General features: G+C 43.5%; 1 protein-coding gene across 8 annotated transcripts in view; it reads right to left on the reverse strand.

Moving 5' to 3' along the window:
- The window catches only part of cep72 (centrosomal protein 72), a 208,521-nt gene extending 195,193 nt beyond the window's left edge, over positions 1 to 13,328 (reverse strand). For 7 of the 8 annotated variants that reach the window (XM_085989102.1, XM_085989099.1, XM_085989100.1 and 4 more), the window contains exon 1: positions 13,142 to 13,328. In XM_085989102.1, coding sequence (XP_085845228.1) covers positions 13,142 to 13,205 — 64 coding nt within the window. In that variant the 5' untranslated portion in view covers positions 13,206 to 13,328. Of the gene's footprint in view, positions 1 to 9,789; positions 10,823 to 13,141 lie in introns of those variants that run through there. The other variant, XM_085989103.1, reaches the window with a different exon arrangement.
- Between the last annotated feature and the right edge of the window lie 9,063 nt (positions 13,329 to 22,391).

Raw genomic sequence — 22,391 nt, forward strand, 5'->3', positions numbered from 1 at the left:
TGGAGAAGAAAAAACAAAAATCAGTTAGGATTGTTGTCAATTGTTGCATTGGAGAATGCAACGGCCATCTGTCATCTCTGCCGCGGAGGTGCGAGACTCTCCACATACCCAACTCTTGAAGCCTGCAGGATGAAACAAAGTAAACATTTTTTAACACTTTCCACTTACCTCACATACTCACCTCTCCACACTTGCACCCATCATTTACCTTCACAGCGCACTTTTGCACCCCTCCAACCCCCGCAGACCCACTACTAGTCTCGGTGACCCTGGCGGGGTTCAGAGCCTTCGGAAAGCCCGCACTCGTGTGGGCAAAAGGGGGATAATCCTCTTATCTGCCTGTTAACTACCTGTTAACAGGCAGGTAAGTGGCACTAATCCCCTTCCCGCCTCTAAGGAGGCAGGACCCGGCACGGGTCGGCTTACCCGCCTCCTGACAAGATGGCACGAAGGCAGGTTGGGCATCCGCCCCCAAATCCTGCCATTTTCCCGGCAGTCCCGCCTCCATACCCACCTCCCCAGGGCTGGCAAGATCGCGCCCTGTGAGACTGAATGGTTGGGGAGTAAGACACAATGGAAAGATGACAAATAGAGTCATTGCACATTAAAAGAAATCTTATAAGATCCTTTTCCAAAGAGCTTAAAATTCACATCTCCATTAATTACTCAAACCATCTACAGTATTCATGATACTTTTTATACCAACTCAATGCAAAAGTCAACTTCCATGGCAAGCAAGCAAGCACGTCCTATGAACTGAAACTTGACCGTGTGTGCATGCTATTCAGGCTAGTCATCCTGAAAGCGAACAACTAACCCTTTTAACCATCAGGGTGTGCACAGGCTGGACAGAGAATGGGACACCACCTCCCACAACAACTTGCATTTATTTAACTTCACAGGAACGTTATCAAATAACATGTGACACCAAGCCACATATGATATATTGGGACAGGTAGGTAGGTTTTAAGAAGCGTCTTAAAGGACAAGAGAGAGGTGCAGAGGGTTAAGGAGGAAACTCCAGAGCTTAGGGCCTCGGCAGCTGAAGGCACGGCCGCCAATGATGGAACGATGACAATCGGGGAAGAGCAAGAGGCCAGAATTGGAGGAGCACAGAGTTTTTGGAGGGATGTAGGGCTGGAGGAGGTCACAGAGCTAGGGAAGGGCATACGTTCCCTGTTCTGTTCAATTGATGGAAAGCACCTTGCTGACAGAGCATAAGCTTGGACTAAAATCTGAGAACTCGTCTTTATCGAGCAACAGAAGCCAGAACAGATTGAAGGACTTCATGTAATTTTGCACAGTTTATTATAAACCAATAAAAGCTCAAAATGTTTTGGCAGTTCTTTTCAGTAATTTTGGGCCATTCATCAATGATGAAATGTTTATACCCCTAATCCACAGTCCTACCCATCGCAGCGCCAAACTGTTTCAGATCATTAGAATCACAGTGCAGCACAGAGGAAGGCCATTCAACCCATCGAGTCTGTGCTGGCTCCTTCAAAGAGCAAATCCAGTTAGTCCCACTCCCTCAATCTTTCCTCATATCTGTCATTTTTTCTCCTTCAAGTATTTATCCAACTCCCTTTTGAAGGCTACTATTGAATGATAGGGTGGTGGATACAGATCCACCACCCTATCAGGCAGTGCATTCGAAATCCTAACCACTCAGGGCGTAAAAAAAATGTTTTCCCTCATGTCGGGTTTCCATCGTCCCAACCCTACCCAGAGGCCCATCCCATGTGTTGATGACTCATGTGTGAAGATGCACTTTGCGACATCAGTCATTAATTGCCTTTCACTAGTTGGAACCTGCACTTTCCTCACCCTGCTCGTCACCGCTTTCAATTCTGACCAATTAAATGTTTATAAAGCAATAAATTCCCACTTTCCAATGTTCTCTACATTGCTTAATTCGAATTACGGATAATTATTTTTTTTTTAAACGCAGTAAAATTATGAGTTGATTGTGTCATGGTTTAGTTTGAAGGGAGTGGTACAGATCTAGTTTTTCTATCTGGTTTACTATCTTATCTCGCTCAATCTCTCTCTGGTAACCTTGCAATCGTTTTCTTTTGAGGTTGAAAAGGCTAAGCTTCTCCAGTCTTCACTCATAACTCAATCTTATGTCTCTTCTCCAAACCTTTTCCTCTCCCGTGTCTCCGTGGATTAAAACTGGGCACAGTACTCAAGGTGTGGTCTCAACCTAAAATAGATTAGCAAACACATTTTAAAAGTGAGAAAAAGAAGAAAAATGGCATGTGCAGGGAGAAAGCAGAAGGGTCACTGAGGTGAATACAAGAATTTGCAAAAACATAGTGAAAAGGTGAACAGAGGGGCAAAGGAATAGCTGGAAAAAAGCAGAGTAACTGCAGCTAAGTGTAACAATAAAATCATTCAGACGGGCAGTCAGGGAAATAAGATCATAAAAGATGCAAATAGGTTTGAAAAGGCTAGGCACAAAGTACTAAATAGTCATGAGAAACATGCCCTCTTCAAACAGAGATATCCCAAGTATAATCAATGATTTTGCTATATATAAGATGAAAGGCTATTCGGACTCAAAACAAATAAATCTCCAGGCATAGTAGCTGCAGCTAAGCGAAATAGTTAAATAATTCAGTACCACAACAAGGGCAGTCAGAGAAGTAAGACCATAAAAGATGCAAATGGGTTTGAAACGGATAGGCACAAAGTAGTAAATACTCATGAGAAACATGCCCTCTTCGAACAGAGATATCCCAAGTCTAATCACGACTTTGTTTTTTATAAGATGAAATGCTATGATGATATTTATCCCAGTGTGCTGGGAGATTAAAAAGGAGATTTGTACAGCACTGACACTTATTAGGAGGGAGTCAGTAGACAGTGGCGAGGCATCGGAAGATTAGCAATGTACTAATGTATGCCCACATTCAAAAAGAGACAAAACAGTCCCAGGCAACTACACACCCATTCATCTTACCTTCATTCCATGTAAAATAATGGAATTGTTTATCAGGAGTAAACTTGATCATCTGTACAATAACCTAATTAACAGCAGGCAGCACAGATTCAAAAGGAGATGATGCTGCCTGACCAACTTCTACTTCTCTGAGGAAGTGGCAACCCAAGTGGACTGTGATAAACCCGGTGATGTAGCGTATCTTCACTTCCAGAAGGTTTTTGATAAAGTTCCATACGAAAGGCTACTAGTTAAACTCAACGCTGCAGAGATTCAGGGTCAAGGAATGAATAAGAAATTAATTGAAGGGTAAAAAATGAATACTTGTTAGAGGAGTTACGTAAATATGTGGGGTGGGTGGGGGGGGGGGGAGGAGTACGGAATGGGGGGCCTCAGGGCCCAATGCTGTAACTAATTTACATAAATAACCTACAACAACAACTTGCATTTCTATAGCGCCTTTAATAATGTAGTAAATGAGGAGAAATTTCTTCACTCAGAGGGTAGTGAATCTTTGGAATTCTCTACCCCAGAGGGCTGTGGAGGCTCAGTCATTGGGTATATTTAAGACAGAGATCGATAGATTTTTGAATATTAAGGGTATCATGGGATATGGGGATAGTGCAGGAAAGTGGAGATGAGGTAGAAGATCAGCCATGATCTCATTGAATGGCGGAGCAGGCTCGAAGGGCCAAATGGCCGACTCCTGCTCCTATTTCTTACGTTCTTAAAACATCCCAAGGTGCTTCACAGGAGTGTAATCAGGCAAAAGTTGACACTGAACCAAAGGAGGAGATATTAGAACAGGTGACCAAAAGCTTGTTCAAAGAGGTGGGTTTTAAGAAGCGTATTAAAGGAACCTAGTTTCAGAAACTCAATGGAGAGTGGTAACATTTGCATGCAATACTAAACTAGGAGGGGCAGTGAAATCAGAAAAGGCAGTTCAGAAATTACACTGAGTTGGACAAGATAGGTTTATGGGCAGACCAAAGGCACATGAAATTCAATGCAGACAAATGTAAAGTATTAAATCGAGTCTGCAGCATAGAAACAGGCCATTCGGCCCAACTGGTCTATGCTGGCATTTGTGCTCCCCAGGAGCCTCCTTCCACCCCTCTTCATCTAACCCTATCAGCATATCCTTATATTCTTTTCTTCCTCCTGTGCTTCTCGAGCTTCTCCTTAAAGCCATCTGTGCTATTTGCCTAAACTACTCCTTGTGCTAAGAGTGTTCCACATTCTTTACTCTTTGGGTAAAGAAGTTTCTCCTGAATTCCCTAGTGGATTTATTAGTGACCATTTTATATTTATGGCCCCTAGTTTTTGAATCCCTTCAAGCGGAAACATTTTCTCCAGACCCCTTCATCACCTCTCACCTTTCAATTTTCAAGGGAAATGAGCCCCAGCCTGGTCAGTCGTTCCTGATGGTTACAACCTCTCAGTTCTGATATTATCCTTGTCAATCTTTTTTGCACCTACTCCAATGCCTCTATAACCTTTTTATAATGTGGAGACCAGAATTGTGCACAGTAATCCAAGAGTGGCCTAAACAAGGTTCAATACAAGTTTAACATAACTTGCCTGCTTTTCAATTCTATCCCTCTAGAAATGAACCCGTGCTTGGTTTGCTTTTTTTAATGGCCTTATTGACCTGTGTCACTACTTTCAGTGATCTATGTACCCTTTGCTCCTCTACTCCATTTAGACTCTTATTATCCAAGCAGTATGAGACCTCTGAATTCTTCCTACCAAAATGCACCACCTCACACTTATCTATATTGAAATTCATTTGCCAATTAAACACCAATTCTGCAAGTTTATTTATGTCTTCTTGTAGTTTGTCACAATCTTCCTTTGTATTAACTACCCAATTTGGTGTTGTCCGCAAAATTATAAATTGTACTTCCGATTCCAAATTGTTAATGTAAATTGTGAACAGTGGTCCCAGCACTGATCCCTGTGGAACACTTCCCATCTTTTGCCAGTCTGAGGAGCTGCCCTTAAGCCTTACTCTCAGTTTTCTGTTTTGTAGCCAGCTTGCTATCTGTTCTGCTCCCTTAACTCCACATGCTCTGACCTTAGTCACGGGTCTACCATGCGGTACCTTCTCAAAGGCCTTTTGAAAATCCAAATATATTACATTTACTGCATTACCCTCATCTACTCTTTCTGTTATTTATTCAAAGAATTCAATAAGGTTGGTAAAGCATGTCCTTTGTTTTTGAAATCCATGCTATTATATTTTTGGTTTCTAGATGTTTTTCTATTACATCTTTGAGTAATTTGTGAGAAGTCACACAACACCAGGTTATAGTCCAAAAGCTTTATTTGAAATCACAAGCTTTCGAAGCGCTGCTCCTTCGTCAGGTGACTTCAAGGAGCAGCGCTCCGAAAGCTTGTGATTTCAAATAAAGCTGTTGGACTATAACCTGGTGTTGTGTGACTTCTCACATTTGTCCACCCCAGTCCAACACCGGCATCTCCACATCATCTTTGAGTAAAAATGCTGTTATCTTTCTTACCATCGATGGTCTACAGTTCCCTGGACTTGTTCTATCTCCCTTTTTAAATATAGGAATAACATTAGCTGTCCGCAGGTCTTCTGGCACTATTCTCTTTTCTAATGAATTGTTATATTTTTGTAATAGTGTGTCTGCTATCTCTTCCCTAACTCCTTTTAATATGCGCGGATGCAATCCGTCCGGACCAGGGGTTTTATCGTCTCTAAGTTTGATTTGTTTATCAATGATCTCCCCTCTTTCTATCTTAAATGTCTTTAGATCTTTTTTGATCTCTACACGAAGGAAGAAAAAATAGATGATACCCGTACTCCATGAAGGGTGTTGAAATAACTGTGGGTGAAGTTGAAAGAGACCAAGAAATCTTAGTGGGCTCAACGCTAAACATGTCCAAGCAATATAGAGCAGTAATCAACAAAACCAATTGGATGTTAAACTACAGAGCGGAACGGTACAATATAGGTTAGAGGAGGTAATGATCAAACATTATAGTAGTCTCAGCAGACCGCCCCTTAAATATTGCACTAGTTCTGGTCGCCAAGAAAAAAGAGAAACATTCAAGTGCTGGAGGCAGTGCCGAGAAGAGTCATGAGGGCGATCCCTTGTCTCAGGGGTCTGAGTTATGACCAGCTTGGAAAGGTGGTGACTAGGAGGTTATCTTATAGGATGTATATAAGTTTATTATGGGTATAGAAAAAGTTAACCCAAAATATTAATGTAAATTAAACAGCGAGAGTGTAACTAGAGGACACAGGTTCAAACTAGAGAAGTATACTTTTACGACAGGAACAGGGAGAGGCAATATACACTTAATGGCACAGTTTTAAAGAGGGACCTGGGAGTTAATGTGCATAGGTCCCTGAAGGTGGCGGGACATATTGAGAGAGTGGGTAACAAAGCCTATTGGATCTTGGGCTTCATAAATAGAGGTATTGAGTACAAAAGTAGAGAAGTTATGCTGAACCTTTATAAAGCGCTGGTTAGGCCACAACTGGAGTATTGCGTCCAGTTCTGGTCACCACACTTTAGGAAGGATGTGAAGGCCCTCGAGAGGGTGCAGAGGAGATTTACCAGAATGGTTCCGGGGATGGGGGATCTTAGCTACAAGGACAGGTTGGAGAAGCTGGATTTGTTTTCATCAGAGCAAAGGAGGTTGAGGGGTGATTTGATAGAGGTGTACAAGATTATGACGAGTTTGGATAGGCTAGACAGGAAAAGGCTGTTCCCACTAGTTGATGGTACAAGGACTCGGGGACACAGATTTAAGGTTTTGGGCAAGAGATACAGGGGGAATGTGAGGAAAAACTTTTTTACGCAGCGAGTGGTGAGGATCTGGAACTCGCTGCCAACGGAAGTGGTGGAAGCGGAGACACTCAATGTTTTCAAGGGGAGACTGGATAGGCACTTGAGGGAAATAAACTTGCAGGGCTACAGGGATAGAGTGGGGGAATGGGACTGACTGGATTGCTCTACAGAGAGCCGGCACAGACTCAATGGGCCGAATGCCTCCTTCTGTGCCGTTATGACTATGACAGATATCAGGAAATTTTTCTTCAGACCAAGAGAGGTCAACGTGCAGAATAAACTTCCAGATAGGGCCGTGGAGGCAAAAATCCTGGAATCATTTAAGAAAAATTGAATGCTACAATTCGGTGACGTTAGGATCTCTCTGCATGGATGAATCAAGGTGGGCTGAATAACCTCTCTCATCCGTAATTATCTTGTGTTCACCACAATTTCAACATGACTTCCTTCAACGCCAACTCTATTGTTTTGACTATGTAGTTCGTCATTCTATTTGCTTTGTTCATTGCTGCTCTGTGGTGATAGGTCATGTTGAGTACCAAGTCTACTAAAATCCCTTTTAATCTCTGCCTTAGCTACTCTGACATTATTCAAAGAAATAATTACATCACCCATTTTTTCATCCCGTGAACTCTTCCCTGGGCTTTTAGTGCTGGAGAATAAATATTATCCATTAACGGGAATTTTAGTCCATTTAGGACTTCCCTTTCATTTATGTCAATGTTATGAATTCTACTTGGATTATTGCTATTTCAGGAGGGCATATTGTTATGTTTTCTCCATTGAATTCTTGAACAAAGTAATCATTTAGTACATTAACTATCTTATTTTCATTTAGTCTCAACCTGTTAGCATCTTTAAAGTCTCGGCTCTTCTCAGTCTACCCTCTCACTGCTGTAGCACTGAAAGAATTTCTTACCATTAGGTTTTGCATCTGCAGTTATACCCTTTTTCAGCTTTCTTTATGCCCCCTGACCACTCTTTCAACTTGGCTCTGCATGTTCTTCTATTCAGCCCAGTTTGCAGTTTGACGTTCTCCGTGCAGGATTTGTACAGATCGTTTTCCTCATTTCACCTCTGAATAATTTGGTGACCAATGCCTGTTAATCCGACATATGTATTTATTTTGCACACTCAGCGCTGTGCCTTCAAAGGCATTCTACTTGTCTTCTACTGCCATGTTGTTGAACAACCCCACCCCCCCCAACAGCCTCCAATCCATTTACTTTTAAGCTGTGCCCCTCATCACATCCTACATTTTAAATGTCATAATTTATGCCTGGGAGGAAGCCTGAACATTGGGTCATAGTTTAAAATCATATTCTACTGTGCTTAACTTTTTGTGGTCCGAGGTTTTATTTTAGGTGGCAAAGTTTTCTTGCATTCCATTTATGTTGTTACGGGTTTACTATGGAAACAATTTATATGAAATTCTGATTGGGAACAGTTCACTGGCAGTTGGCTTGAACTTTGAACACAAAAGGAACCGTGTACAAGTTTTCATTACTTTGTAGGAATGTCTAGTTCCTATCAAAAGACTGAGGTCCACTCAGGCGATCAAATAAACGAGGTTTAATGAAAACTAATAGAGTTTAACGGATAATTACAGGAGAACATCGAATATAGGTCTAGTCAGTTCGGAGGCTCCACGAGGACTGCTAGGGCGGTCCCGTGGCTGACGTCATGATGTCATCACGTTTTTCCCGCCGGTGGGGGATCACGTGATGAACAGCATGACGTCATCGTGTTTACCCGCGCTATTAAAGTGATCGCGCTCTGTACATGTAAACAGTGAAAACAAAGATACAGACTCAGGCTGTAGCTAACATATTATTAAAGGGAATTATATACAATTGATCGGAGTCCCTTAGTGGCCCCGCCACAACTTCTAACATTTGCATATTCTTAACTGTTTCTCCCTTGTGTTTTCAGATTGATTCTGTCCTCCATTTCAAAACAGATTTTTAGTTATTTTACCAAAGCAGCATTCCATTTCCACCTGCACCAGAAAATTATACTTCAAACTTCCTCCCAATGCTTTTGTTATCCATTCAATGCTGAAAGTTTTCATTAACAGACCTCAGCATCCAATGGAGCAAAGCTTGCAACCCAGTACGTGCCATGTAATCGTTAGCCTGTCCAGGTTTAACCATTTTCTAATCGCAATGTAAAACATTGGCATCCTGTTCAACCCAGGGCTGACCTTCAAATTCCATATCCTGTCCATCAGCACCCCATACTTCCACAACAATGCCCCCACTGCCCCAGTGCTGTCACTTTTATCACCTTTAGACCAAACTCTTCAGTGTTCTCCCTGCTGCCCTTCATCTCCCACCCTCCATAAACTCTACCTTGTCCAAAATTAGGCTGCCCGTGTGCTATACCGCTCTAAGTCCCACTCACCCAACCTACTTCCACAGCCTCAGCCCACCCTGCCTTCACAACTGCCCCAGCCCACCCTGCCTTCACAACTGCCCCCATGGCCTCAGCCCACCCCTGCCTCCGCAGTCTCAGCCCTCACCCCGCCTCCGTGGCCTCCATGCCGACCTCCACTCTTGTATTTCATCCCACACTCTTTGGTATGCCAGCTCTTTGTGCATCCCAATTCTCCCTTTGCCCCATCACTGATCATAGAGACTTAGCTGCCTCGGCGGTGTTCCCTACATCTTCCTCCCTAAACCCCTCCGCCACTAAGAAACCTTCTCGTAATCCATATTTCTGATCGCCTCACCTAACATTCCCATTGTGGCTCACTGTCCGTTCCTTTTTCCGTTTGATTTTTTTAACTTCTCCCGCCGGAAGGTGCCTTGGGACATTTCCCATGTGAAAGGCCCTATATAAATGCAAGCTGTTGTTATACTGATCATTGGAAAATAAAACACAGAAAGGTAGAAACCACCACACAGGTGGTCAATAGATGCAGGTTAAATAACACACAAGCTTTATGATACAACGAGATGCTGAAAGAGCCGTAACTTACAAAAAGTCAAAACAGAGCAAATCCGCAAGAGATCAACGTACCCTTTTCAGACGTTAATCTTACAATGTCTGATAAGTAACTTGTATGAAACGATCAGCTTTGTCCTTTAGTAAAGACGCAATGGTGGAAGTGAATTCCAGTTTGTCCGTGGAGTTCGGATCTCAGGCCAGAAATAAAGCCGAGTTCCCAAACTGTAACTTAGGTCACAGAATGTCTCGCATGTAACCATTTCCTTTATATAAAAGAAACAAAGTTTAAAAGATCTGACTTTATGAGAGGAGTTGTTAACGCTTGAACACTGCGACTTCCTCCAAACAGTTTCCCACAGCGTGGCAATTTGAGAGTTTAGAACTGTTCATTCTACCAGCAACACACATAATAATATTTCAAATAAAAGCAATTCCAGCAGTTTTTTGATTCAACTGCCTTCTGAGCTAAAGCATTGAAATGACAAAAAATTACAGATCATATAATCACCATTAAACATGGTGAAAAAAAGGACTTGCATTTATATAGCACCTTTCACAACCGTAGGCTGCCCAAAGCCCTTTACAGTACATTAAGTACATTTGAAGTGTGGTCACTGTAGTAATGTAGAGAAATGCAGCAACCAAATTTGCACACAGCAAGGTCCCACAACAGCAATATGATAATGACCAGAAATCTGATTTTAATGATGTTGGTTGAGGGATAAATATTGGCCAGGACCAGGATCAGGAGAACTCTCCTACTCTGTTTCTAATAGTGCCTTGGGATCCTTTACGGCCACCTCAAAGGGCAGATAGGGCCTCGGCTTAAGGTCTCATCCGACAATCCAGCACTCCCTCAGTACAGCATTCAAGTGCCAGCCTAGATTTTGTGCTCACGCCTCTGGAGTGGGACTTTAACCCACAACCTTCTGACTCAGAGGCAAGAGTGCCAGCACTAAGCCAAGACAGGCACTTAAGGCTCAATTGCATGCAACCAGTTACATGTATTGGTCACCAAAGTCACAGTACAATGGCATCCTCCCAGCTGGCTGACCCCATTTTTAAAATCAGATTTATCCTAACTCTCTGACATCGCATGAAATAAATACAGAAATCTCCCCATGTGGCACATTAAAACTCGAATCTTGTGTAGCACACAGCAATAACACGCTGCTTTATTGGCCTATATAACATATATAGCTGTAATTCAAACAAAACTAGTCTCAGCTCCTCCATCAACCATACTGAAATAAAAAGATCTGCATTTATATTGCGCCTTTAACGATCTCATGAGATCCCAAAGCGCTTTACAGCCCAAAATACATCTGAACTGTAGTCATTGTTGTAATGTAGGACAGTTCCTGTCCTACTCTCAAATATCAGTTCTGCTACTGCAATGAGAAGACGACAATATACCTACAAGAGTTGACACTGAATCATAGTGCTGGTGCCACGATATTAACAACAACAACTTGCTTTTATATAGAACCTTTAACATAGTAAAACGTCCCAAGGCGCTTCAGAGCAGCGTTAACAAACAAAATGACACCGAGTCACATAAAGAGATAGTAGATCAGGTGGTCAAAGAGGTAGCTTTTAAAGAGCGTCTGAAAGAAGAAGAGGTCATTTTAAGAACCATGCAAACAGATCAAGCATTAATTGTATCTGCTCTCCACTGTATGTCATCCCAGATTGCATTTTCTGAAACTCCATGTGTGCACAGTTGACCATTTAACCAATGTGCATACATCTAGAGTAACATTCACACCCCTTCACCATCAGCCTGCACTGTGGGTGTGTTCTCTATCCAGGCTGACCTGACAATCTGGACACCTAGAGGAGCGCAGAACCTCAGCTTCAGACGATCTTACCAACGAACCGAAAACTCCAAACCACTGCAAGTTTATTGGCCCGGATTTTGCGGCGGGCAGCGTAATTAAGGATTACGCCGCAGACATCCGAACCGAATCCGCACTTACCTGATGCAAGGCCTCAAATGAAAAGTTGCTGTCAGACGCTGCAGAGTTGAGCGCAGGGGCGCACCGTGTGCGTAAGCATACCTGGGATCACGTGGGCTGGTACTCGAATCAACAAACAAAAAGTCGAGCAGAACTTGAGTATTAACATTACTAGTGCAATGCTTTCTGCTGCTTAAAGTATTTGTTAAGCTGTAAGAATCCTGTGGGTCATATGAAAATGCTTCCATTTCCAGCCTCATATAGCTTTTAAAATTACTTGGATTTGTCTGGGGGTATCATCTTACATGCACCAGCCTTAAAATTTTCATATGTAATTGCTGGGCAGTTGGTGGGTAATTAACCCAACTCTGCGCTAGAAATTAGGATTTCTATGTCAGTGCAGATCATCTGTCAAGTCGGAACTTGACAGATCGCAAGTTCAGGATTTAGCGCATGCGCTTGGAAATCCCGAACTTGCTGTCCATTTCAGAGGCGGTATGACGGCCTACTCTGAGAGTACGCCATCATACCAATGGCAAAATCTGGACCAATGGGTTTATACTCTTCTTGCTTCAGCACAACCCAAAAAGAAAATACATGGGCAAATAAGGGCATCATATTGTCAAACCTGAGCAATTGGCCCATCCACCCAAACTGATCTGCAGATTCCATGGCATTGCTGTTATAGGAAAACTTTTATTATGCACACTCAGAACAATGTTTTGTTTAGAGTAATACACTGATTTATTTAATTTATGTTGTATGAAGAATTTAAGTGTCTAGTGACAATGGTGTTGGCAATAAAAAGACTTGCATTTATATAGCACCTTTCACGACCACCAGTTGCCCAATGAAGTACTTTTTTTTTTAATGTAGTCACCGTTGTAATGTAGGAATCGCAGCAGCCAATTTGCACACAGCAAGCTCCCACTAACAGCAATGTGATAATGACCAAATAATCTGTTTTAGTGATGTTGGTTGAGGGATAAATATTGGCCAGGGCACCAGGGATAACTCCCCTGCTCTTCTTCGAAATAGTGCCACAGCATATTTACGTTCAACTGAGCAGAGAGGGCCTCGGTTTAATGTCACATCCAAAAAACGGCAGCTCTGACAGTCTCAATGCAGTGCTGAGGGGATGCTGCACTGTCAGCTTAGATTTTTGTGCTCACGTCTCTGGAGTGGGAAAATAGGGTTCGAGAGGGACAATAGGGTTCTAACACTAAACCCTAGCCTCAAACTCTGAACCTAAGTAACTCCGATGAACAGGGGGTTCAGGGCCTGCAAGTGGTTCCCAGGGAACACACAGGAGTTGAAAGAGACAGACGAGGCCAGTTGAGCAGAGGCCTGGCAGCAAGAGCTCGACCCCCGTCCTTGGAGCTGGAAGTTACCCCGGCACCGATCTCGGTTTGATGTTCCTAAACCGAGCTGCAATCGGCCCCCTTTCCAGCCTCTCTCGCCCTTACCCAGCCGCTCCTCCTCCAGAGCCACTCGCCGCCGGACCCACTCCTCGGTCGCCGTCAGCGCCATCCTTTCAAACCGGGCCGTCACTGCGCAGGCGCGCCGCAGCCCTGTCACTCACAGCCCGGGGCGGGGCCCGGTCGGTTAAACTCCGCCCACTAGCTCTTGTCCACAGCTGGGGAGAGAGAGAACACAGACAGTATTACTGCAACTGGAGAGAGAGAGAGAGAACACAGACAGTATTACTGCAACTGGAGAGAGAGAGAGAGAACACACAGTATTACTGCAACTGGAGAGAGAGAGAGAGAGAGAGAACACACAGTATTACTGCAACTGGAGAGAGAGAGAGAGAGAGAACACAGACAGTATTACTGCAACTGGAGAGAGAGAACACAGACAGTATTACTGCAACTGGAGAGAGAGAGAGAGAACACAGACAGTATTACTGCAACTGGAGAGAGAGAGAGAACACACAGTATTACTGCAACTGGAGAGAGAGAGAGAGAGAGAGAGAGAGAGAACACACAGTATTACTGCAACTGGAGAGAGAGAGAGAGAACACAGACAGTATTACTGCAACTGGAGAGAGAGAGAGAGAGAGAGAGAGAACACAGTATTACTGCAACTGGAGAGAGAGAGAGAGAGAGAGAACACACAGTATTACTGCAACTGGAGAGAGAGAGAGAGAGAGAACACAGACAGTATTACTGCAACTGGAGAGAGAGAGAGAGAGAGAACACAGACAGTATTACTGCAACTGGAGAGAGAGAGAGAGAGAACACAGACAGTATTGCTGCAACTGGAGAGAGAGAGAGAACACAGACAGTATTACTGCAACTGGAGAGAGAGAGAGAGAGAGAGAGAACACAGACAGTATTATTGCAATTGGAGATGTGAGAGAACACAGACAGTATTACTGCAACTGGAGAGAGAGAGAGAGAGAACACAGACAGTATTACTGCAACTGGAGAGAGAGAGATAACACAGACAGTATTACTGCAACTGGAGAGAGAGAGAGAGAGCACAGACAGTATTACTGCAACTGGAGAGAGAGAGAGAGAGAGAGAGAGAACACAGACAGTATTACTGCAACTGGAGAGAGAGAGAGAGAACACAGACAGTATTACTGCAACTGGAGAGAGAGAGAGAGAACACAGACAGTATTACTGCAACTGGAGAGAGAGAGAACACAGACAGTATTACTGCAACTGGAGAGAGAGAGAGAACACAGACAGTATTACTGCAACTGGAGAGAGAGAGAGAACACAGACAGTATTGCTGCAACTGGAGAGAGAGAGAGAACACAGACAGTATTGCTGCAACTGGAGAGAGAGAGAGAACACAGACAGTATTACTGCAACTGGAGAGAGAGAGATAACACAGACAGTATTACTGCAACTGGAGAGAGAGAGAGAGAGAACACAGACAGTATTGCTGCAACTGGAGAGAGAGAGAGAGAGAACACAGACAGTATTACTGCAACTGGAGAGAGAGAGAGAACACAGACAGTATTACTGCAACTGGAGAGAGAGAGAGAACACAGACAGTATTACTGCAACTGCTGAGAGAGAGAGATAACACAGACAGTATTACTGCAACTGGGGAGAGAGAGAGAACACAGACAGTATTACTGCAACTGGAGAGAGAGAGATAACACAGACAGTATTGCTGCAACTGGAGAGAGAGAGCGAGAGAACACAGACAGTATTAGTGCAACTGGGGAGAGAGAGAGAGAGAACACAGACAGTATTACTGCAACTGGAGAGAGAGAGAGAGAGAACACAGACAGTATTACTGCAACTGGAGAGAGAGAGAGAGAGCACAGACAGTATTACTGCAACTGGAGAGAGAGAGAGAGAGAACACAGACAGTATTACTGCAACTGGAGAGAGAGAGAGAACACAGACAGTATTACTGCAACTGGAGAGAGAGAGAGAGAACACAGACAGTATTACTGCAACTGGAGAGAGAGAGAACACAGACAGTATTACTGCAACTGGAGAGAGAGAGAGAACACAGACAGTATTGCTGCAACTGGAGAGAGAGAGAGAGAACACAGACAGTATTACTGCAACTGGAGAGAGAGAGAGAGAACACAGACAGTATTACTGCAACTGGAGAGAGAACACAGACAGTATTGCTGCAACTGGAGAGAGAGAGAGAACACAGACAGTATTACTGCAACTGGAGAGAGAGAGATAACACAGACAGTATTACTGCAACTGGGGAGAGAGCGAGAACACAGACAGTATTACTGCAACTGGAGAGAGAGAGAGAACACAGACAGTATTACTGCAACTGGAGAGTGAGAGAGAGAACACAGACAGTATTACTGCAACTGGAGAGAGAGAGAGAACACAGACAGTATTACTGCAACTGGAGAGAGAGAGAGAGCATAGACAGTATTACTGCAACTGGAGAGAGAGAGAGAGAGAGAGAGAACACAGACAGTATTACTGCAACTGGAGAGTGAGAGAGAGAACACAGACAGTATTACTGCACCTGGAGAGAGAGAGAGAGAGCGCAGACAGTATTACTGCAACTGGAGAGTGAGAGAGAGAGAGAGAGAGAGAACACAGACAGTATTACTGCAACTGGAGAGAGAGAACACAGACAGTATTACTGCAACTGGAGAGTGAGGGAGAACACAGACAGTATTACTGCAACTGGAGAGAGAGCGAGAACACAGACAGTATTACTGCAACTGGAGAGAGAGAGAGAACACAGACAGTATTACTGCAACTGGAGAGTGAGAGAGAGAACACAGACAGTATTACTGCAACTGGAGAGAGAGAGAGAACACAGACAGTATTACTGCAACTGGAGAGAGAGAGAGAGCATAGACAGTATTACTGCAACTGGAGAGAGAGAGAGAGAGAGAGAGAACACAGACAGTATTACTGCAACTGGAGAGTGAGAGAGAGAACACAGACAGTATTACTGCACCTGGAGAGAGAGAGAGAGAGCGCAGACAGTATTACTGCAACTGGAGAGTGAGAGAGAGAGAGAGAGAGAGAACACAGACAGTATTACTGCAACTGGAGAGAGAGAACACAGACAGTATTACTGCAACTGGAGAGTGAGGGAGAACACAGACAGTATTACTGCAACTGGAGAGAGAGAGAACACAGACCACATTACCACAGCTGGAGAGAGAACACAGTTAGCATTACTGTAACTGGAGAGTGGGAGAGAGAGAGAACAAACACCACAGAAATAGCTTAGATGCTTCCAAAAGGGTACTGGACAAGTACATGAGAGAAAAAGTAATAGAAAGATATGCTGAAAGGTTGAGATGAGGTCAACAGATTGGGAGGAGACTAGTGTAGAGTATAAACACTGGCACAGACTAGTTGGGCCGAATGGCCTGTTTCTGTGCTATATATTCTATGTAAACACCAATACCGCAGATGGAGAGAACACACAGTATTACTGCAGCTGGAGAGGGAAAGAGCAAAGAGCAAATTCCTTTATCATTTTAAATACCTTGATTAGAAATCCCCTCAATCTTCTAAATTCAAGGGAATACAAGCCAAGTTTATGCAACTTGTCCTCTTAATTTAACCCTTTAAGTCCTGGTATCAACAACAACTTGAATTTATATAGTGGCTTTAACATAGTAAAATGTCCCAAAGCGCTTCACAGGAACGTGATGAGACATAACTGACACAGAGCCAAAGAAGGAGATATCAGAATAGGTGACTAAAAGCTTAGTCAAATAAGGTAGGTTTTAAGGAGCACCTTAAAGGAGGAGAGAGGTGAGATGCGATGAGGATTAGGAAGGGAATTCTGGAGCTTTGGGCCCAGACAGCTGAAGGCAGTTGCCAATGGTGGGTTGAAGGTAGTGGGGGATGCACAAGAGGCTACAGGTAGAGGAATGCAGAAGCCTCGGAGGGTTATAGGGCTGGGGGAGATCAGAGATAGGGAGGAGCGAGGCCATGAAGAGGTTTGAGCATGAGGATGAGAATTTTAAAATCGAGACGTTACTGGACTGGGAGCCAATATAGATCAGTGAGCACAGGGGTAATGGGAGAAGAGGCCTTGGTGCGACTTAGGGTACAGGTAGCAGAGTTTTCGATCAGCTTAAGTTTATGGAGGATAGAAGATGGAAAGTCGGCCAGGAGAGCATTGGAGGTAAGGAAAGCATGGATGAGGTTTCCAGCAGCAGATGGACTGAGTCAGGAGAGGAGACTGGTGATATTTCGGAGGTGGAAGTAGACGGTCTTTACGATGAAGAGGATATGGGTTGGAAACTCAGCTCAGGGACAAACAGGACACTGAGGTTGTGAACAGTCTGGTTCAACCTGAGACAGTAGCTGGAGAGGGGGATGGAATCGGTGGCGGGGGCCGAAGACAATGGCTTTGGTCTTCCCAATGTTTAATTGGAGAAAATTAGCATTCTGGTGAATCTGCACTGTGCCCACTCCAAGGCCAATATAACTATCCATCGAACCATACCCCATCAAGTAAGTCAACTCCTTCAGGAGAGGTGGACAGAAATTTGGAGAAAGAAAATGAAATTCTATAAACTTTATGAAACATAATAATTCACCTAATTACTAATATTAGTCTACCCTCCCCCCATGGTCCGATACTCACTATAAAAATTGCATTTAAACACTTCCTTGCTGCTAGATAGTCCAATTGCTTTCGTTGTTTTGTTTATGAGCAAGATCAGCCATGTTGAACCTCTGTGCTCGCCGACCTACATTGGCTCCCGGTTAAGCAGCGCCTCGATTTCAAAATTCTCGTCCTTGTTTTCAAATCCCTCCATGGCCTTGCCCCGTCCTATCTCTGTAATCTCCTTCAGCCCCACAGCCGCCCCCCCCCCCCCCCCCGAGATATCTGCGCTCCTCTAATTCTGCCCTCTTGAGCATCCCTGATTATAATCGCTCAACCTTTGGTGGCCGTGCCTTCTGTTGCCTAGGCCCTGAGCTCTGGAATTCCCTGCCAAAACTCTCCACCTCTCTACCTCTCTTTCCTCCTTTAAGACGCTCCTTAAAACCTAACTCTTTGGCCAAGCTTTTGGTCACTTGCCCTAATTTATCCTTATGTGGCTCGCTGTCAATTTTTTTTTGTCTTAAAATACTCCTGTGCTTGGGACATTTTACTACGTTAAAGGTGCTATATAAATGCAAGTTGTTGTTGAACAGGAAATGGCATCTCCAGCAGTCAGCTGCCAATCTTCACATCATCAGACACTCCACGCCCAATTGCATTATGCCGTACAAGTTTTATCTTATTTTCCAGTCAAGTTATATTTTTAAAAATGTTGCAGCAACTGCTAAACTCCGTGATGGTATTGATCGATCACCTATTGTGAAACCCCGCTCTCCATTTAACTCGAGCGAATAGTTCTACAAGACTCTTAGCATTAAAACCGAGAGGACAATGCCAATCAAGTAGCAACCTAGCTCACTGGCACTTTTACAATGTCCCACTATAGACAGGGGCCGAGGAGGGGTAGGGAGAGTTCAAGAAGCAAATAGAAAATAATTTTAAAATGAAAGACTCTGGATTGTGCTCTTTGCACGGTGTGGACGTATCACATACAAACACATACAAAAACTGCGTGTGCCAGAATGAATCAGTTTCATTTGCGATCGCTTGTCAGTTTCGTCCGATAGAAAGTAATTTCTAAACGACAAAATGCCGTGCCGATTGCTAACTATTTTGTGTCAGTGTCACAGTCAGTCACCCAAGTACTTACGCTGTTCTCACCGTCGATCACTAACCCTAAGTAAGCTCCACTCGTCCTTGGGTCCGGACGGAGCCTGAGCTTCTTCCGTGGCATCAGATGGTTGTGGTTGACGGTTGGTCAAGGCGCTGGAAGAGCCGGCGAGAAGCGGGAAACAGGCTGCCAGGAACCGAAGATCTTACAGGGAATTGGTCTGATCACAGTAATGAAGTGGTCAGGGAGGGCTCGATAAAACGACCCAACTTCTACACGGATCATACATTACATTTTTGGGACATCTCACAAACTTTCTCAGGGTCTCTAACAGTGTATGGATAGGTTCTTCACATTTTTATATATATGCAATTGGTTACCAACAATTAAAGACTTAATTTGAAAAAAAAAGAACTTGCATTTATATAGCACCTGTCACGACTCCCAAAGCTTTACAGCCAATGAAGTACTTATGAAGTGAAGGCGCTAATATAGGAAACGCAGCAGCCAATCTGTGCACAGCAAGATCCCACGCCCTGAGGTCGGGAACATAAGAACATAAGAAACAGGAGCAGGAGTAGGCCAATCGGCCCCTCGAGCCTGCTCCGCCATTCAATGAGATCATGGCTGATCCAATCTTGGCCTCAACACCACTTTCCCGCTCTCTCCCCATACCCCTGGACTCCCTTGTAGTTCAAATGTCTGTCAATCTCCGCCTTGAATATATTCAGTGACTCCGCCTCCACAGCTCTCCAGGGTAGAGAATTCCAAAGATTCACAACCCTCTGAGAGAAGAAATTCTTCCTCATCTCCGTCTTAAATGGGTGACCCCTTATTCTGAAACTATGCCCCCTAGTTCTAGATACCCCCACTAGGGGAAACATCCTCTCAGCATCCACCCTGTCAATCCCCCTCAGAATCTTATGTATGTTCTTAATCTTATATGTTTCAATAAGATCAACTCTCATTCTTCTAAACTCCAATGAGTATAGGCCCAATCTGCTCAACCTTTCATCATACATCAACCCCTTCATCCCAGGAATCAACCTAGTGAACCTTCTCTGCACTACCTCCAATGCAAGTATATCCTTCCTTAAATATGGGAAAGGCACGATATAAAATGCAAGTTCTTTCTTTTCTTTTAATATTCACCAGCTGACCGTGGGCAACGCTACAGGCAATTTATTAGCACTTCATATTTCCATGACAATATTCTTTTGTCACAATCATAATTACAGTATTACTAATGCGAGCTGTTAAATCTATGAGTCACTATTATTGAGTTGTTTGTGTTCAATTCATCGATTTATTCCCAGATACTGTTTAAACTTGGCACCTGATTAATGCTTCAGAGATATTGCATCCTTGACCTAGTAAACCCATGTTGGAAGCCAACACTTTCATTTAAGATTTTATCAGATACTGCATTGCTCTGGGAGCTCATTACCCGACTTTTAGTTTTTGATCAAACCCCAAATTGAAGAGTTACATATCAATGAATGGGAAGAGTAATTCATAAATGATGAAGGTTAACAAGAAATGGTAATAGAACAGTGGGTTTGTTCTTCATCTCAAAAGTGGCAAGTCTCAAATTCTGAACATGAATAAACCACCCCTCCTTTGCAGGAAATGAAAGTCCAGGAGTGAGTATATCAGTTGACTAATAATAGATTACCACAATGTATGTGATTCACCATTATAGTTGTTTTCTTCAGTGAGATATATTCTCTCAGAGGTAGCATACACATCAATAATATTTCAACAGTAGTCAGAAGGCCCTCAGGCCAACAGCCAGGACCATGGCTATAGGCCTCTCAATGTCTGCCTTGGCTCAGTAATAGCACTCTCGCCTCCGAGTCAAAGGCCATGAGTTCAGACCTCACTTGAGACTTGAGTACATAATCTAGTCTGACATTTTGGTGCAGTACTGAGGGAGAGCTGCACCTTTGGAGGTGCCATTTTTCAGATGCCCTGTCTGCCTCCCTGTCAGGTGGACATAAAAGATACCATTGGTGTCCTGGTCAGTATTTATCCCTCAAAGAACATCACTAAAAAAACAGATTTTATGGTCATTTATCTTATTGCTGTTTGTGAGACCTTGCTGTGCACAAATTAGCTGCTGCATTTCCCACATTACAACAGTGATGACAAAAGTAATTAATTAGCTATAAATCACTTTGGAATGTCCTGAGGTTGTGAAAGGAGTTATATAAATACAAGTCTTTCTTTTCTTTGTTGTTTATTGGTGCTTTATTTCCCCGTTTCCATGTAGATTCCCAGCAAAATCTATTAGTATGTAGAAATAGAGATCTATATAAATTAATTAGAATACGATCTTAAAGTTTAAATGTGATTTATTATCCCACAAAGATAAGAATCGTGAATGTTCCCAGAAGTGTTGCTGGCAAGCACCCTATTCTCTTAAATAAGGTCCCTTGTTCCTACCTGCTATGTCATCTTATTCATTACAGTGCAAAGCAACAAAATGCATACATTGTCAATTTTTAAAATAGCTGCCATGCTCAGATGCAATATTGAATTACATGTTCTCTGTATGACACTGCAAAATCTTGTGCTCCTCCCGTCTCATCTGATTTCCTCCTCGCTGTTTACAGTAACTGCTCATCTTTTCCAGGATGCATATCAGAGAGCCAGTAATAAGCTCAAAAAAATACAACAAGAAGCACACCCAGAAACAATCATTTTAACACACGTGCGCAATTTTATCTCCACCAAGCAGAAAGTCTGCCAATACGGGGTTGAGTGCACACAGGGAATTGTGAGGACATTAGGTTTCTTATTCTTTCAGCAACATGATAAGCACCTTGCAGTCGCAGTAACTAAAGTGAGGAATATTTAAGTTTGGCGTTAGCCTTGGCTCAGTGGGTCAGAAGGTTGTGGGTTCAAGGGGTGACCACAGAGAGAGAGACAGAGTTAATGTTTCAGGTCGATGAAAAGGGGCAGGAAAAGAATAAAAGGGAGAGGTCCACCCTATCACTGATGAAAGGTCATCAGCCTGAAATGTTAACTCTGTTTCTCTCTCCACGGATGCTGCCAGGCCTGCTGAGTATTTCCAGCATTTTTTGTTTTTCTTTCCTATCAGTGTCAGTTGTGGCTCAGTGGCAGCACACTTGCCTCTGAGTCAGAAGATCATGGGTTCAAGCCCCACGCCAGAGACTTGAGCACAAAATCCAGGCTGATGCTCCAGTGCAGCACTATCGGAAGTGTCATCTTTTGAATGAGACATGAAACCGAGGTCCCATTTGCCCTCTTGGGTGGACATTAAAGATCCCATGGCACTATTTGAAGAAGAGCAGGGGAGTTCTCCCCAGTTTCTTGTACTTATCCCTCAGCCAACATCACTGAAACAGCTGCTTGTGGTACCTTGCTGCGCACAAATTGGCTCCCACATTACAACAGTGATTACACTTCAAAAGGACTTCATTGGCTGTGAAGTGCTTTGGGACTTTCTGAGGTCATGAAAGGCGCTATATAAATGCAAGTCCTTTCCTTTCCTGTTAATGCCAGATTTGTCCAGTTTACACGGCAGGGTGGATTCAGGGGGCACGTACAAGATATACCCT

This window comes from Somniosus microcephalus, chromosome 5, assembly GCF_052327205.1.
Source record: "Somniosus microcephalus isolate GS21.2 chromosome 5, FLI_Smic_1.0, whole genome shotgun sequence".
NCBI lineage: Eukaryota > Metazoa > Chordata > Chondrichthyes > Squaliformes > Somniosidae > Somniosus > Somniosus microcephalus.